Source organism: Salmo salar, chromosome 12 (assembly GCF_965601325.2).
Source record: "Salmo salar chromosome 12, fSalSal1, whole genome shotgun sequence".
NCBI classification, from domain to species: Eukaryota; Metazoa; Chordata; class Actinopteri; order Salmoniformes; family Salmonidae; genus Salmo; species Salmo salar.
In genome coordinates, this window is record NC_138302.1 from 88,203,370 (window position 1) to 88,221,844 (window position 18,475).

At 41.4% G+C, this 18,475-nt stretch overlaps 1 protein-coding gene across 1 annotated transcript in view; it reads left to right on the top strand.

The window, feature by feature from the left end:
* Positions 1-18,475, top strand: part of LOC106565962 (forkhead box protein J3) — a 164,104-nt gene that overhangs the window by 120,303 nt on the left and 25,326 nt on the right. Inside the window, exon 3 of the mRNA XM_014133654.3 lies at positions 4,670-4,744. Within this exon, the coding sequence (XP_013989129.1) occupies positions 4,670-4,744 (75 nt within the window). The remainder of the gene's footprint in view (positions 1-4,669; positions 4,745-18,475) is intronic.

Below are 18,475 nucleotides of genomic sequence, written 5' to 3' on the forward strand. Positions count from 1 at the left end.
CCATTTCTGACCAAGCTTTAACTTCCTGACTGTCTTGAGATGTTGCTTCAATATATCCACATACTTTTCCTCCCTCATGATGCCGTCTATTTTGTGAAGTGCACCAGTCCCTCCTGCAGCAACGCACCCTCACAACATGATGCTGCCACCCCCGTGCTTCACGGTTGGGCTGGTGTTCGACTTGCAAGCCTCCCCCTTTTTCCTCCAAACATAACGATGGTCATTATGGCCAAACAGTTCTACTTTTGTTTCATCAGACCAGAGGACATTTCTCCAAAATGTACGTACTTTGTCCCCATGTGCAGTTGCAAACCGTAGACAGGCTTTTTTATGGAGGTTTTGGAGCAGTGGCTTCTTCCTTGCTGAGTGGCCTTTCAGGTTATGACGATATAGGACTCGTTTTACTGTGGATATAGATACTTTTGTACCTGTTTCCTCCAGCAACTTCACAAGGTCCTTTGCTGTTGTTCTGTGATTGATTTGCACCATTCGCACCAAAGTACGTTCATCTCTAGGAGACAGAATGCGTCTCCTTCCTGAGCGGTATGATGGCTGCGTGGTCCCATGGTGTTATACTTGCGTACTATTGTTTGTACAGATGAACGTGGTACCTTCAGGCGTTTGGAAATTGCTCCCAAGGATGAACCAGACTTGTGAAGGTCTACACTTTTTTTCTGAGGTCTTGGCAGATTTTTTATTTTTTTATTCCGCATGATGTCAAGCAAAGGCGCTGTGTTTGAAGGTAGGCCTTGAAATACATCCACAGGTACACCTCCAATTGACTCAAATGATGTCAATTTGCCTGTCAGAAGCTTCTAAAGCCATGACATCATTTTCTGGAATTTCCCTAGCTGTTTAAAGGCACAGTCAACTTAGTGTATGTAAACTTCTGACGCACTGGAATTGTGATACTGTGAATTATAAGTGATATAATCTGTCTGTAAACAATTGTTGGAAAAATTACTTGTCATACTCAAAGTAGATGTCCTAACTGACTTGCCAAAACTATAGTTTGTTAACAAGAAATTTGTGGGGTGGTTGAAAAACGAGTTTTAATTACTCCAACCTAAATGTATAAACTTCCGACTTCAACTGTATGTAAATTTGATATTTCAGGTAATGTATTTTTAATACATTTTTCAACCATTTCTAAACCTGTTTTTGCTTTGTCATTACGGTGTATTGTGTGTAGACTGAGGGTAAAAATGGTTTCATACATTTTAGAATAAGACTAACATATCAAAATGTAGAAAAAGTCAAGGGGTCTGAATACTTTCCAAATGCACTGTATACAGGCACTACTTCCCTCTCTCTGACATCAAATGCATGAAGCACACACTCCACTCCCCAGAGGGGCTGGCATTGGATGCATTGTTGTACAACTGACTAGGTATCCCCATTTCCTCACCACTCCAGCTCTTTGATGGCTGAGTCTGGAAGGTGGGTGGTTTTACTTGGGTCTTAGAGATTATCCAGTACTTTTGTATACCTTTTAGTCAGTAGTTGTGAAAGTAGCGCTCACGAGACATACTACATCACGTGCAGATTTGTGTCCACATCATTGAACCACATCTCTTGTTCTCTCTCACTCTGCTGGGTGTGCATCTTGCTTGCTGTCACTCAAATGACAAAGGGCTGAAGCTCATTGCTTTGCTTCATCTTGGCCAGGTCGCAGAGATAAATGAGTACTTGTTCTTAACTGGCCTACCTGGTTAAATAAAGGTGAAATACATTATTATTATATATTTTTTTATTGGCTTAAACTAATTGCTGGGGGCTGTAACCCACGTGAGGGACAATTTAGGGGAAATGGCACCGTACGTCTTCCAGAAAAGTTTTCAAACTAGGGATTTCAAATAAAATGTAATTTGTCACATCCATCGAACACAACCGGTGTAGACCTTACTGTGAAACGCTTACTTACAAGCCCTTAACCAACAAGGCCGTTTTAAGAAAAATACGAGTTCAGAAACGATTTACTAAATAAAGTACAGTAAAAAAGAGTAACAATAATGAGGCTGTATACAGGGGTACTGAGTCAGTGTGCGGGGATACAGTTAGTGGAGGTGATATGTACTTGTAGGTAGGGGGAAAGGGACTTTGCATAGATAATAAACAGCGAGAAGCAGCAGCGCGGGGGAGTCAACGCCAATAGTCTGGGTAGCCATTTGATTAGCTGTTCAGCAGTCTTATGGCTTGGGTGTAGAAGCTGTTAAGGAGCCTTTTGGACCTAGACTTGGCGCTCCGGTACCTCTTGCTGTGCGGTAACAGAGAGAACAGTCTATGACTAGGGTGGTTGGAGTCTTTGACAATTTTTAGGGCCTTCCTCTGACAACTCCTAGTATATAGGTCCTGGATGGCAGGAAGCTGGGCCCCAGTGATGTACTGGGCTGTAAGTACTACCCTTTGTGTAGCATTAATTAATATTTAGTGGATCATTGAGGTAAGACAGTAATTCTGCTCATAGATTAGGCATGTATGAACAACACAATGGCACATCGAGCCCAAAGCGGGAGGTTTAAAAAATACTTAAGTCGCCAAAGTACCAGAGGATGACATTTAAGTGCTTAAGTTGTAAGACATTGTAAGGTCTGCATTACACTGCCTCTCTTCCTCTCTCTCCCTCTCGGTCTCCCTCTCTTCCTCTTGGTCTCGGTCTCCCTCTCTTCTTCTTCCTAGGGGCCTAATGGCCGCCGTTGTTTTCCAAGCTGATAGTATGCATCACACCCCTTTGTTACCATCCTGGACCTGTATGTAGGTTATGAATACTCTGTATAGCCTACTGTATGTAGGTTATGAATACTCTGTATAGCCTACTGTATGTAGGTTATGAATACTCTGTATAGCCTACTGTATGTAGGTTATGAATACTCTGTATAGTCTACTGTATGTAGGTTATGAATACTCTGTATAGCCTACTGTATGTAGGTTATGAATACTCTCTATAGCCTACTGTATGTAGGTTATGAATACTCTGTATAGTCTACTGTATGTAGCATGGAATGCTGTATAGCCTACTGTATGTAGGTTATGAATACTCTGTATAGCCTACTGTATGTAGGTTATGAATACTCTGTATAGCCTACTGTATGTAGCATGAATACTCTGTATAGCCTACTGTATGTGTACTCTTTAGTGTCCTTACTGACTCATGGTCATGTCCCCTGATGCAGGAGGTAGTATAGACTAAGGCTAGACTAGAGGACAGAAGGGGCAGGCTGATGGATACTGTACTGCTAATTAGTGTTGTCTGTCTGTGTGAGGGAACCCTGCTAGGCCTAAGTGTGAACAACTGCTTCAACAGACTCCTGGCAGAGAGGAGGCAGGCAGCCCCTAACCAGACCACATCTCTCCATCCCACCACTGGCACTGACTGACACTGGATCTAACCTGACATAGCAGGTGTAACATAAACACCCGAGGGGCCTTTTGTTCTTTATATCTTGTCTGTTGGGAGTTTCTCTTCTGCGCTGTTGAACCAATCCAGTAAATGTGGAGGAGTTGTTAAGATGTAGTGTTGTCTTGTTCACGTCCAAAGCAGAAGTCGCGTCACAGGCTTTATCCATTTCCCCTGAAAACCGGATGCATCCGGTGCAACTACCCTCAGAGGTTGGGTTGGTTGCTATCGGATGGTGCCCCAGATATTGGTGTTTGATATGTCTCTTCAATATTTGACAAGTGTGTGTGGTGTTTGTTTTGAAATATATTTTAGTTTTCTGGGCCTACTGAGGTGCAAAACTACTTTTTCTTTACTGATGTTACAACTAGCTCCATCTTGTGGGCTCTGTACTCATCTCACATCTGCTCAACCTATGTCCAACTCATCTGATGATCCCAAAGCTTTTTACTGCAGCTATCTATCAATACTACTCCATAAAATGGAGTGGAGACGCGTGCATTCAGTGAGTCCGCTAAGTCCATGGCTGGCCCAGCTCCTGATGATTCCAGGGCCCTGCCTGGCTGGCTCTATCCTGGCTGTTATTAATCCAGGAGCATAACTCTACAGCCATCATCAATGTTGCTTCAAGCCCCCGATCAGCCAGATAAATCAGCCTCTCTCTGACGGTGAGGACTAGCCAACACCATAATGAGTTAACTTTCAGAATTATCTCCATAATGTATTTCCTTCCCCCCAAAAGAGCCTTGTGTAGCGTTAACTGATATGAGTTAACGGTACACAAGGCTCTTTTGGGGGGAAGGAAATACATTATGGAGATAATTCTGAAAGTTAACTCATCCCAGAGAGGTATTCATTTGGGATGCGTGTGTCACTTAATTCAAGTGGAGCTTTGATTTTTGTAATTTGAGAAGTTGAAGAAGCCAGGTTGCTTGTAGTCTCCAGAGAGTTGTTACCAGGTAGATTAGACCCTGTGTCTTCCTAGTTGCTTTGGCCAGGTTCAAGGCAAAGATCCAGTGACTGACTGTGTCTAGTCATGGATTTAGCAGATTCATTCCTCAGGGTGTAATTAAAAGTTGATCTTGACAGCAGGAAATGACATGACACAGGATGATCGTGTAGCATGCTACCAAGATTCACTTTTCACTTTGTCACAATGGCACGGCCTCTGTGGCTATGATATGCTCTCTTCTCAAAGACACGAGATCTCTTCCTCTGTTTTTTTAAATCCCTAAGCTCTAACCCCGATATTCTCTCTCTCTCTCCCTACAGAACTCAATACGGCACAATCTGTCATTGAACAAGTGTTTTCTCAAAGTGCCTCGCTCCAAAGATGACCCAGGAAAGGTAAGAGGACTGTTGGTTCAAACCCAACACACAGAGATGACAGTGAATGGGGTGGGAATAAACAGCTGCTGTCCACAGGTTGATGTAGCAGTCTAGACATATATACTCTTGCAAGAGTCTCATGCCATCTGCACTAGAAAAATGTTAGCTTTGAATGTCTGCCAGTGCTGACAGTTTAGAAATGCATGGCATGCTCTTAATCTATTATGAACAGTCCACCCCCACACAATTGCATGGCCAATGTAAATGAGTTATTTTTAAGACCGGCAGGGCAGACTAAGTTGAAGATGTGGTAAAAAGTAGTGATGCACCGATATGACCTTCTTGGCCGATATCAGATATTTTCCTTGCCAAAAAAAACCCGATAACAATATTTAAAATTTTAGCGGCCTTTTTAAGCAATCTAGTACAGTTAAATAGTTACCACACACACGAACGCAGCAGTCTAAGGCACTGCATCTCAGTGGAAGAGGCGTCACTACAGTCCCTGGTTCGAATCCAGGCTGTATCACATCCGGCTGGGATTGGTAGTCCCATAGGTCTGGGCCGTCATTGTAAATAAGAATTTGTTCTTAACTGACTTTCCTAGTTAAATAAAGGTTACACACACCACACTGACCAAAAAGTTAATTTGTTGGTGTTTACGTATGTCCCCATTACCAGTAAAACATCATCAAAACCTATTTCTTTCACCTACTTGCTGTGCTGTTTTGTTTTTCATTTGTTCAGTCGTTTCATTCTCTACCAGGATTTCTATGGAACACCACTTGGATCTTTGTGTCAAAGATAACACTATTTGACGTGTCAAATAACACGACATAATCTGTTTCAGTCGCTATAGTTAGCTAGCTAACTATATAGCTAGGTGTCATCTAAAATAACCCTCATTTATAAGTCAGTTCTTATTTGATTAATGGTGGTCGGACCCATCTATGTAAAGTTAGCCACAATAGTGGACTTTGTGATTAGCCTTCAAACTAAAAGTAATGCATAATACTACTTTTTCTAGTCATTTGCATCACTGTCTATGACATACTTTTATTTTGAAGGCAAACTGCAAATTCCACTTGCGCCAAATCTTTATTGTGGCTAGCTTCACAACACATAACCCAGTCCTGTTGAGCGTCACTAGCCACATGAAGCCAGCTGGATGCTTATAACGTTAGCTTTGGGCAACAGGGTTAAGTAGCTGGCTAGCTATTTATTTTCATGAACTGAAGTTCAATTTCAATAGCGAACAAGTGGCTACCTAGCTAATACTTACTCACAAGGATTCCTAAATAATTGCTAAGAATAATGAAAATGACCGCAACTTCTACTGGTCATTGTTTTCATGCTGGTTGTATTGGTACTAGCTAGGTGCCAAGCTAAAGTTGGCTAGCTACCCCAGAGTTGCGGTTGAACAAATTATGCTTTATTACTAGAGGTCGGCCGATTATGATTTTTCACTGCCGATTATTGGAGGCCCAAAAAAGCCCGCTACCGATTAATCAGCCTATTTTATTTTTGAATTTGTTTATTTTTACTTTATTTTTTTAATTTTTAATTTTATTTTGGGGGGATTTATTTATTTGTAATAATGACAATTACAACAATACTGAATGAACACTTATTTTAACTTAATATAATACATCAATAAAATCTATTTGGCCTCAAATAAATAATGAAACATGTTCAATTTGGTTTAAATAATGCAAAAACGAAGTGTTGGAGAAGAAAGTAAAAGTGCAATATGTGCCATGTAAAAAAGCTAACGTTTAAGTTCCTTGCTCAGAACATGAGAACATATGAAAGCTGGTGGTTCCTTTTAACATGAGTCTTCAATATTCCCAGTTAAGAAGTTTTAGGTTGTAGTTATTATAGGAATTATAGGACTATTTCTATCCATACGATTTGTATTTCATACACCTTTGACTATTGGATGTTCTTATAGGCACTTTAGTATTGCCAGTGTAACAGTATAGCTTCCGTCCCGCTCCTCGCTCCTACCTGGGCTCGAACCAGGAACACATCGAAAACAGCCACCCTCGAAGCAGCGTTACCCATGCAGAGCAAGGGGAAAAAACAGTCCAAGTCTCAGAGCGAGTGACGTTTGAAATGTTATTAGCGCGCACGCCGCTAACAAGCTAGCCATTTCACATCGGTTACACCAGCCTAATCTTGGGAGTTGACCGGCTTGAAGTCATAAACAGCGTAATGCATTGAGAAGGGCTGCTGGCAAATGCACAAAAGTGCTGTTTGAATGAACGCTTACGAGCCTGCTGCTGCCTACCATCGCTCAGTCAGACTGCTCTATCAAATCATAGACTTAATTATAACATAATAACACACAGAAATACGAGCCTTAGGTCATTAACCTCTATGGGCTACTCAACAGCCAGTTGAATCCTGTGGCGCGTTATTCAAATCCTTAGATATGCTATTACTTCAATTTTATAAAAATATGACTATTTTACACCATTTTAAAGATAAGACTCTCGTTAATCTAACCACACTGTCCGATTTCAGAAAGGCTTTACAACGAAAGCAAAACATTAGATTATGTCAGCAGAGTACCGAGCCAGAAATAATCAGACACCCATTTTTCAAGCTAGCATATAATGTCACATAAACCCAAACCACAGCTAAATGTAGCACTAACCTTTGATGATCTTCATCAGATGACAACCCTAGGACATTATGTTATACAATACATTCATGTTTTGTTCAATCAAGTTCATATTTATATCAAAAAACAGCTTTTTACATTAGCATGTGACTAGCATTCCCACCGAACACTGCCGGTGAATTTACTAAATTACTCACGATAAACGTTCACAAAAAGCATAACAATTATTTTAAGAATTATAGATACAGAACTCCTCTATGCACTCTATGTCCGATTTTAAAATAGCTTTTCGGTGAAAGCACATTTTGCAATATTCTCAGTAGATAGCCCGGCATCACAGGGCTAGCTATTTAGACACCCAGCAGGTTTAGCACTCATCAAAGTCAGATTTACTATAAGAAAAATGTTCTTACCTTTGTTGTCTTCGTCAGAATGCACTCCCAGGACTTCTACTTCAATAACAAATGTTGGTTTGGTCCAAAATAATCCATCGTTATATCCAAACAGCGGCATTTTGTTCGTGCGTTCTAGACACTATCCTAAAGGCTAAATAAGGGTGACGAGCATGGCGCAATTCGTGACAAAAGAATTCTAAATATTCCATTACCGTACTTCGAAGCATGTCAACCGCTGTTTAAAATCAATTTTTATGCCATTTTTCTCATAAAAAAGCGATAATATTCCGACCGGGAATCTGCGTTTAGATAAACAGACAAAGGAAAACAAAGCATTCGGTCGAAGCGGGCACGCGCCTAAGCCCATAGTACTCTGAGTGGCCACTTGCCAAAAGCGATAAAGTGTTTCAGCCAGAGCCTCCCTCGATATCGTTCAATGTTTTCCCGGGCTCTGAGACCCTATGGAAGACGTAGGAAGTGTCACGTTATTGCACAGATCCTGAGTCTTCAATAAAAAGAGCCAAGATGAAACACTACTTCTCAGACAGGCCATTTCCTGCTTGAAATCTTCTCAGGTTTTGGCCTGCCATAGGAGTTCTGTTATACTCACAGACACCATTCAAACAGTTTTAGAAACTTTAGGGTGTTTTCTATCCAAATCCAATAATTATATGCATATTCTAGTTACTGGGCAGGAGTAGTAACCAGATTAAATCGGGTACGTTTTTTATCCAGCCGTGTCAATACTGCCACCTAGCCCCAACAGGTTAATATGGTCGAATCTGGAAACTATCATCTCGAAAACAAAACGTTTTTCCTTTCAGTGAAATACGGAACCGTTCCGTATTTTATATAACGGTTGGCATCCCTAAGTCTAAATATTCCGGTTACATTGCACAACCTTCAATGTTATGTCATAATTACGTAAAATTCTGGCAAATTAGTTCGCAACGAGCCAGGCGGCCCAAACTGTTGCATATACCCTGACTCTGCATGCAATGAACGCAAAATTACACAATTTCACCTGGTTAATATTGCCTGCTAACCTGGATTTCTTTTAGCTAAATATGCAGGTTTAAAAATATATACTACTTTGTATTGATTTTAAGAAAGTCATTGATGTTTATGGTTAGGTACAGTCGTGCAACGATTGTGCTTTTTTTCGCAAATGCGCTTTTGTTAAATCATCCCCCGTTCGGCGAAGTCGGCTGTCTTTGTTAGGAAGAAATAGTCTTCACAGTTCACAACGAGCCAGGCGGCCCAAACTGCTGCATATACCCTGACTCTGTTGCAAGAGAAGTGACACATTTTCCCTAGTTAAGAAATTCATGTTAGCAGGCAATATTAACTAAATATGCAGGTTTAAAAATATATACTTGTGTACTGATTTTAAGAAAGGCATTGATGTTTATCGTTGGAGCAACGTGTACCTAAGCGATTATATGCAACGCAGGACAGGCTAGATAAACTAGTAATATCATCAACCATGTGTAGTTAACTAGTGATTATGATTGATTGATTGTTTTTTTTATAAGGCAAGTTTAATGCTAGCTAGTAACTTACCTTGCCTTCGTACTGCATTCGCGTAACAGGCAGGCTCCTCGTGGAGTGCAATGTAAAGCAGGTGGTTAGAGCGTTGGACTAGTTTAACCGTAAGGTTGCAAGATTGAATCCTCGAGCTGACAAGGTAAAAATCTGTCGTTCTGCCCCTGAACAAGGCAGTTCCTAGGCCGTCATTGAAAATAAGAATGTGTTCTTAACTGACTTGCCTAGTTAAATTAAGGTCTTAAAAAAAAAAAATTAAGTCCCCCCCAAAAAATTTAAGTCCAAAAATACCGATTTCCGATTGTTATGATATCTTGAAATCGGCCCTAATTAATCGGCCATTCCGATTAATCGGTCGACCTCTATTTATTACCAACGCAGTATGAAGCACAGTTCCCGCTCAGCCCAGTCAAAACTGTTCGCTGCTCTGGCACCCCAATGGTGGAACAAGCTCCCTCACGACGCCAGGACAGCGGAGTCAATCACCACCTTCCGGAGACACCTGAAACCCCACCTCTTTAAGGAATACCTAGGATAGGATAAAGTAATCCCCCCCCCCCCTTAAAAGATTTAGATGCACTATTGTAAAGTGGTTGTTCCACTGGATATCATAAGGTGAATGCACCAATTTGTAAGTCGCTCTGGATAAGAGCGTCTGCTAAATGTCTTAAATGTAAATGTATTGTAAACACATCTTTCGTGGCCGGTGTTTCCTTGTTTGCAGACTTTTTTGTACAGCTATGACAGTGCTTCTGTACCTTTTTTGACACAAAGACCCAAACGGTGTTCCATTGTATGTATGTCGTGAAGCTAATAGCAGTGACGCTATTACTGTGTAACTCCGGTAGGGCAACATCTGGAAAATAGCGCACTTGGTAGTTTGTACCAACATCACCCACGACAGAGAAGTGTTGATTGTCAAGGGAAATAAATTCCATTATCTTGGCTTTAATGGATTTCACCTTTGAGTTGTCTCTCTGAAATGTTCTTACTCTTTCAAATGACTGCTTGATCCACACAGCAGACATTGTATGGGCTAGGTTAGGAATGCTGTGTAGCGCAAAATTTTACGTGGCGTTATTATGGTATGCACGGAAGCTTTGACATCGGTTTTTATCATCCACGTTAAACTAGACATCTTGTTAACCGATATATCGTGCATCCCTAGTAAAAAGCCATTAACCTTGTGGGAATAGGCCAAAATAAGGCCATAGTCAGGCCATTTCTAGTAACTCCCTAAAAGTGCCCCTCAGCACTTCGGAGGAGAGGAAAGGCATTACTAGTATCCCCTGCTGTGTTTAGTTTTTCACATGGTTGAACCATGTGGGCCTATATTTAGTGTATTCTGGTTATGTGAATTGGTCTAACATATGTAATCCCCGCTTTGTCTGGAGCACACACACTCTCTCCACACACACTCTCTCCACACACACTCTCTCCACACACACTCTCTCCACACACACACACACACACACACACACACACACACACACACACACACACACACACACACACTTTCTCCACACACTCTTTCTCCACACACACACACACACTCTTTCTCCAAACACACACACACACACAAACTCTCTCTCCACACACACACTCTCTCTCTCCACACACACACACTCTCTCTCTCCACACACACACTCTCTCTCTCCACACACACACACTCTCTCTCTCCACACACACACACTCTCTCTCTCCACACACACACACTCTCTCTCCCCACACACACACACACACTCTCTCTCCCCACACACACACACACACTCTCTCTCCCCACACACACACACACACTCTCTCTCCCCACACACACACACACACACTCTCTCTCCCCACACACTCCTCTCCTCTCTCTCCTCTCTCTCTGCGTTCTCTCCTCTCTCTCCGCGCTCTCCTCTCTCTCCGCGCTCTCCTCTCTCTCTCCGCGCTCTCCTCTCTCTCTCCGCGCTCTCCTCTCTCTCCGCGCTCTCCTCTCTCTCTCCGCGCTCTCCTCTCTCTCTCCGCGCTCTCCTCTCTCTCTCCGCTCTCTCTCCGCTCTCTCTCCGCGCTCTGCGCTCTCTCTCCGCTCTCTCTCCGCTCTCTCTCCGCTCTCTCTCCGCGCTCTCCCCTCTCTCTCCGCGCTCTCCGCTCTCTCTCCGCTCTCTCTCCGCTCTCTCTCCGCTCTCTCTCCGTTCTCTCTCCGTTCTCTCTCCGTTCTCTCTCCGTTCTCTCTCCGCTCTCTCCGCGCTCTCTCCGCGCTCTCTCCTCGCTCTCTCCGCGCTCTCTCCGCGCTCTCTCCGCGCTCTCTCCGCGCTCTCTCCGCGCTCTCTCTCTCTCTGCTCTCGCTCTCTCTACTCTTGCTTTCTCTCTCCGCTCTCTCTCCTCTCTGCTCTCGCTCTCTCTACTCGCTCTCTCTACTCCCTCTCCTCTCTGCTCGCTCTCTGCTCTCTCTCCGCTCTCTGCTCTCTCTCCGCTCTCTGCTCTCTCTCCCCTCTCTGCTCTCTCTCCCCTCTCTGCTCTCTCTCCCCTCTCTGCTCTCTCTCCCCTCTCTGCTCTCTCTCTCCCCTCTCTGCTCTCTCTCCCCCCTCTCTGCTCTCTCTCCCCCCTCTCTGCTCTCTCTCCCCCCTCTCTGCTCTCTCTCCCCCCTCTCTGCTCTCTCTCCCCCCTCTCTGCTCTCTCTCTCCCCTCCCCGCTCTCTCTGCTCTCTCCCCGCTCTCTCCCCGCTCTCTGCTCTCTCTCCCCCCCGCTCTCTCCCCCGCTCTCTGCTCTCTCTCTGCTCTCTCCCCGCTCTCTGCTCTCTCCCCGCTCTCTGCTCTCTCCCCGCTCTCTGCTCTCTCCCCGCTCTCTCCCCGCTCTCCTCTCCCCGCTCTCTGCTCTCTCCCCGCTCTCTGCTCTCTCCCCGCTCTCCACACTCACACAGGCTTGAAGTGCTACACCGAGCTATGAGCTGTAGAGGATGGGGACTGAATGCTTAATTTCATGTTTTGCTGTAATCCTCTGATGTTGACTCTCCTGGGAGCTGCTCCACTAAATACAAACCATCTATTGCTGTATGGATCCCAATCCAAATGCATGGCCAACATGCTCGCATCCTTAATGTTTCATTTGGAATTTCTCTCCCCCCCGAAGATAACTTCAAAGAAGCGCTAGCCTCTCTTGATATGTTACATCAATATTGTAATGTGGCAGGAATATGAGCACTGCTGGTTGTATGAGATAGGTGAGCCATGTCTTTCTCTGAGATGGAGAGAGAGAGATGATGGCAGGCATGGCATACTCCTTTACCATGGAGATAAGGGGGTACAGTGTAGTGCAGATACGACTCCCACTGCAGATAGACCTACATTCATTTACATGATGTTAACTGGTTAGTTTCAACTCAGTGACTAGGGTCTGGTTTCAATGATGGACGCGTTTGGCATAGAGGAACTACGTCACTACTTGTAAATAAGAATTTGTTCTTAACTGACTTGCCTAGTTAAATAAAGGTTAAATGAAAAAAAAATACTTTACCCACTTGTATAAAATACAAGAGATAGCTAGCAAGAGATTATGGAGGTTATTTTTAATGAGTGCATTTCGTCTTACACTCTTGGGAATTGGTCTATATGGATAGGGATAAATTAATATTTCTTACATAAGAAATATGGAAAGCATACACACAACCATGGTAGCAATTAAAAGGGAACAGTTTGGGCATAATGGGAAAATTATTAGACTAAAGGTGAGGACAACAATTCACCTGACACTAGTGAATCCAAACATTACACTGTAGAGGTCGACCGATTCTGAGTTTTCAATACCGATACCGATTATTGGAGGACCAAACAAAAGCCGATAACGATTATTCGGACAAATTTTCCTTTCATTATTATACATTTTATAAATAAATAAATATATGTTTATTTATTTATTTATAATAATGACAATTACAACAATACTGAATGAACAATGAACACTTTTATTTTAACTTAATATAATACATCAATAAAATCAATTTAGCCTCAAATAAATAATGAAACATGTTCAATTTGGTTTAAATAATGCAAAAACAAAGTGTTGGAGAAGAAAGTAAAAGTGCAATATGTGCCATGTAAAAAAGCTAACGTTTAAGTTCCTTGCTCAGAACATGAGAACATATGAAAGGTGGTGGTTCCTTTTAACATGAGTCTTCAATATTCTAATCTCAGGAATTGATAGGCTTGAAGTCATAAACAGAGCTGTGCCTCAAGCATTGCGAAGAGCTGCTGGCAAACGCAGTGAAGTGTTTGAATGAATGCTTACGAGCCTGCTGCTGCCTACCACCGCTCAGTCAGACTGCTCTATGAAATCATAGACTTAATTATAATATAATAACACACAGAAATACGAGCCTTAGCTCATTAATATGGTAAAATCCAGAAACTATCATTTCGAAAACAAAACGTTTATTCTGTCAGTGAAAGTAGAAGTGACACAATTTCCCTAGTTTAAAATTGCCTGCTAACATGAATTTCTTTTAACTAAATATGCAGGTTTAAAAATATATACTTCTGTGTATTGATTTTAAGAAAGGCATTGATGTTTATGGTTAGGTACAGTCATGCAACGATTGTGCTTTTTTCGCAAATGCGCTTTTGTTAAATCATCCCCCGTTTGGCGAAGTCGGCTGTCTTTGTTAGGAAGAAATAGTCTTCACAGTTCGCAACGAGCCAGGCGGCCCAAACTGCTGCAAATACCCTGACTCTGTTGCATAGAACGCAAGATAAGTGACACAATTTACCTAGTTAAAAGAAATTCATGTTAGCAGGCAATATTAACTAAATGTGCAGGTTTAAAAATATATACATGCGTATTGATTTTAAGAAAGGCGTTGATGTTTATGGTTATGTACACATTGGTGCAACGACAGTGCTTTTTTTTGCGAATGCGCTTGTTAAATCAACACCCGTTTGTCGAAGTAGGCTGTGATTCAATGATAAATTAACAGGCACCGCATCGATTATATGCAACGCAGGACAAGCTAGATGAAATAGTAATATCATCAACCATATGTAGTTAACTAGTGATTATGTTAAGATTGATTGTTTTTTATAAGATACGTTTAATGCTAGCTAGCACCTTACCTTGGCTCCTTGCTGCACTCGCATAACAGGTAGTCAGCCTGCCACACAGTCTCCTCGTGGAGTGCAATGTAATCGGCCATGATCGGTGTCCAAAAATGCTGATTACCGGTTATGAAATCTTGGCCATTCCGATAATCGGTCGACCTCTATTACACTGTTGATTTTGTCATTTTCCATTTACTGTACTTTTCACCACATTTGTTGATAACAAAAATGGATACATTCAGTAACATAAGAATTTTGGGGGGAAATTTGGGGTAGGTACAACATAAGACAGAAAAATGACAAGGGTTTGAGTAATAGGACATACTGGTGTTTCCAAGTTGTCACACACCTCACCATGTGTGCTGAGTTCCTAAGTCATTTCAATGCACTTTCATGACTCAGAGTTTTCAACTAGAAGGTGCTTTTTTTTAAGCTCTCCTAGCTGTGCCGTGGAGGAACTACACAAGCACACTTTTCTTGGACCACAGCCCGGTATCCCCGCCTTTACACAATTACTGTTGTTTACGCAATCCAAAAACAGTCCATTATAAATCACAATCTGGATCATGTGAGCATAATTTTAAAGCTTGTTCTATTGCCAACATGACTAGTTAAATTCTAAGATAAGATCTTATTGTTTAGGCTTTCAGTAGGCAATTCAGAGAGACAGATTAGTAATTTTGGTGCACATAGAATGGATTCATGAGTGCGTTCAAATGCAAGGTCTGTGGTAAATTTTCTTAAGAATACAACAGGCTAATTCTGTTCAGGACAACCCAGGATATGACGTCATGTCATCTTGTAACTACAACAAACATAGTGATCATAAACGTTAACACTGTATTTTACATGGAAATGTGAAGTGCACATTTGGACTCACTGGTGTGTGGCTTGCTTGTATGACATCAAAGTAGTATTTATTATGATCCTCAACGTTTCATTTTTCAAAATACATTGAGTCCTCGTAATTTACAGCATTTCCCTCACTGAGACAAGAAAACATTATCAAAAGTTGCCCAATTAGTGGTAGGGGGGTCAAATTCAGAACTGTAACAATTTAAGTTACTGTGATTTTGTCAAATGAAAATGGTCCAAAAAATAAAGAAATGGCTTCTGAGAAAATAGCGATTTATCAACAAGAATTTAGCTTAGACTGTCTGTGAGTGGGAAAGGGAAAACTGAAAATTGTCTGTTATTGGCAGAGAGGTTTAGAACTCTTTATTGGTCTATGAACTCATTTACTGCATGTTAATGTCACCATAGAAGGCCAAAACGCCATCTCACCAAAACAGGCTGAAATTGCAGGAAGTCTTTTCAAATAGCTCTTACACTAGAAAAGCTTCTTTTTTTTCAGTGTCAAAGTATTATTCCAACCTCAAGGGATAGATAGATAGAGAGTGAGTGTGTGTATGCGCGCGCAGAAACATATATATTTTATTTATTTATTTGTACCAGTCAAAAGTTTGGAAACCTACTCATTCAAGGGTTTTCTTTATTTTTACTATTATCTACATTGTCGAATATTAGTGAGGACATCAAAACTATGAAATGACACACATGGAATCATGTAGTAACCAAAAAAGTGTTAAACACATCAAGATATATTTGAGATTCTTCAAAGTAGCCACCCTTTGCCTTGATGACAGCTTTGTACACTCTTGGCAATCTCGCAACCAGCTTCATTAGGTAGTCACCTGGAATGCCTTTCCAACTGTCTTGAAGGAGTTCCCACATATGCTGAGCACTAGTTGGCTGCTTTTCCTTGACTCTGCGGTCCCAACTCATCCCAAACCATCTCAATTAGAGGTCGAATCGATTATGATTTTTCAACGCCGATACCGATAATTGGAGGACCAAAAAAGCCGATACCGATTAATTGGTTGAATTTTTTCCTTTATTTGTAATTACAACAATACTGAATGAACACTTATTTTAACTTAATATAATACATCAATAAAATCAATTTAGCCTGAAATAAATAATGAAACATGTTCAATTTGGTTTAAATAATGCAAAAACAAAGTGTTGGAGAAGAAAGTAAAAGTGCAATATGTGCCTTGTAAGAAAGTTAACGTTTAAGTTCCTTGCTCAGAACATGAGAACATATGAAAGCTGGTGGTTCCTTTTAATATTAGTCTTCAATATTCCCAGGTAAGAAGTTTTAGGTTGTAGTTATTATAGGAATTATAGGACTATTTCTCTCCATACGATTTGTATTTCATATACCTTTGACTATTGGATGTTCTTATAGGCACTTTAGTATTGCCAGTGTAACAGTATAGCTTCCGTCCCTCTCCTCGCTCCTACCTGGGCTCGAACCAGGAACACATCGACAACAGCCACCCTCGAAGCAGCGTTACCCATGCAGAGCAAGGGGAAAAACCACTCCAAGTCTCAGAGCGAGTGACGTTTGAAACGTTATTAATGCGCAAGCTAGCCATTTCACATCGGTTACACCAGCCTAATCTTGGGAGTTGAAGGCTTGAATTCATAAACAGCGCAATGCTTGAAGCACAGCGAAGAGCTGCTGGCAAAACGCACGAAAGTGCTGTTTGAATGAATGCTTACGAGCCTGCTGCTGCCTACCACCGCTCAGTCAGACTGCTCTATCAAATCATAGACTTAATTATAATATAATAAACACACAGAAATACGAGCCTTAGGTCATTAATATGGTCGAATCCGGAAACAAAACGTTTTTCCTTTCAGTGAAATACGGAACCGTTCCGTATTTTATCTAACGGGTGGCATCCCTAAATCAAAATATTCCTGTTACATTGCACAACCTTCAATGTTATGTCATAATTACGTAAAATTCTGGCAAATTAGTTCGCAATGAGCCAGGCGGCCCAAACTGTTGCATATACCCTGACTCTGCATGCAATGAACGCAAGAGAAGTGACACAATTTCACCTTGTTAATATTGCCTGCTAACCTGGATTTCTTTTAGCAAAATATGCAGGTTTAAAAATATATACTTCTGTGTATTGATTTTAAGAAAGGCATTGATATTTATGGTTAGGTACAGTCGTGCAACGATTGTGCTTTTTTCTTAAATGCGCTTTTGTTAAATCATCCCCCGTTTGGCGAAGTCGGCTGTCTTTGTTAGGAAGAAATAGTCTTCACAGTTCGCCCAAACTGCTGCATATACCCTGACTCTGTTGCAAGAGAAGTGACACATTTTCCCTAGTTAAAAGAAATTCATGTTAGCAGGCAATATTAACTAAATATGCAGGTTTAAAAATATCTACTTGTGTATTGATTTTAAGAAAGGCATTGATGTTTATGGTTGGAGCAACGTGTACCTAAGCGATTATATGCAACGCAGGACAGGCTAGATAAACTAGTAATATCATCAACCATGTGTAGTTAACTAGTGATTATGATTGATTGATTGTTTTTTTTATAAGGCAAGTTTAATGCTAGCTAGCAACTTACCTTGCCTTCGTACTGCATTCGCGTAACAGGCAGGCTCCTCGTGGAGTGCAATGTAAAGCAGGTGGTTAGAGCGTTGGACTAGTTAACCGTAAGGTTGCAAGATTGAATCCCCGAGCTGACAAGGTAAAAATCTGTCGTTCTGCCCCTGAACAAGCCAGTTAACCCACCGTTCCTAGGCCGTCATTGAAAATAAGAATGTGTTCTTAACTCTTACATCTAGATGTTCCGCTAGCGGAACGCCTCGCCAATATCCAATGATAGAGCGCGGCGCGAATTACAAACTCCTCAAAAATCCAAAAACTTCAATTTTTTAAACATATGACTATTTTACACCATTTTAAAGACAAGACTCTCCTTTATCTAACCACATTGTCCGATTTTAAAAAGGCTTTACAATGAAAGCAAAACATTAGATTATGTCAGGAGAGTACCCAGCCAGAAATAATCACACAGCCATTTTTCAAGCTAGCATATAATGTCACAAAAACCAAAACCACAGCTAAATGCAGCACTAACCTTTGATGAGCTTCATCAGATGACACTCCTAGGACATTATGTTATACAATACATGCATGTTTTGTTCAATCAAGTTCATATTTATATCAAAAACCAGTGTTTTACATTAGCATGTGACGTTCAGAACTAGCATACCCACCGAAAACTTCCGGTGAAT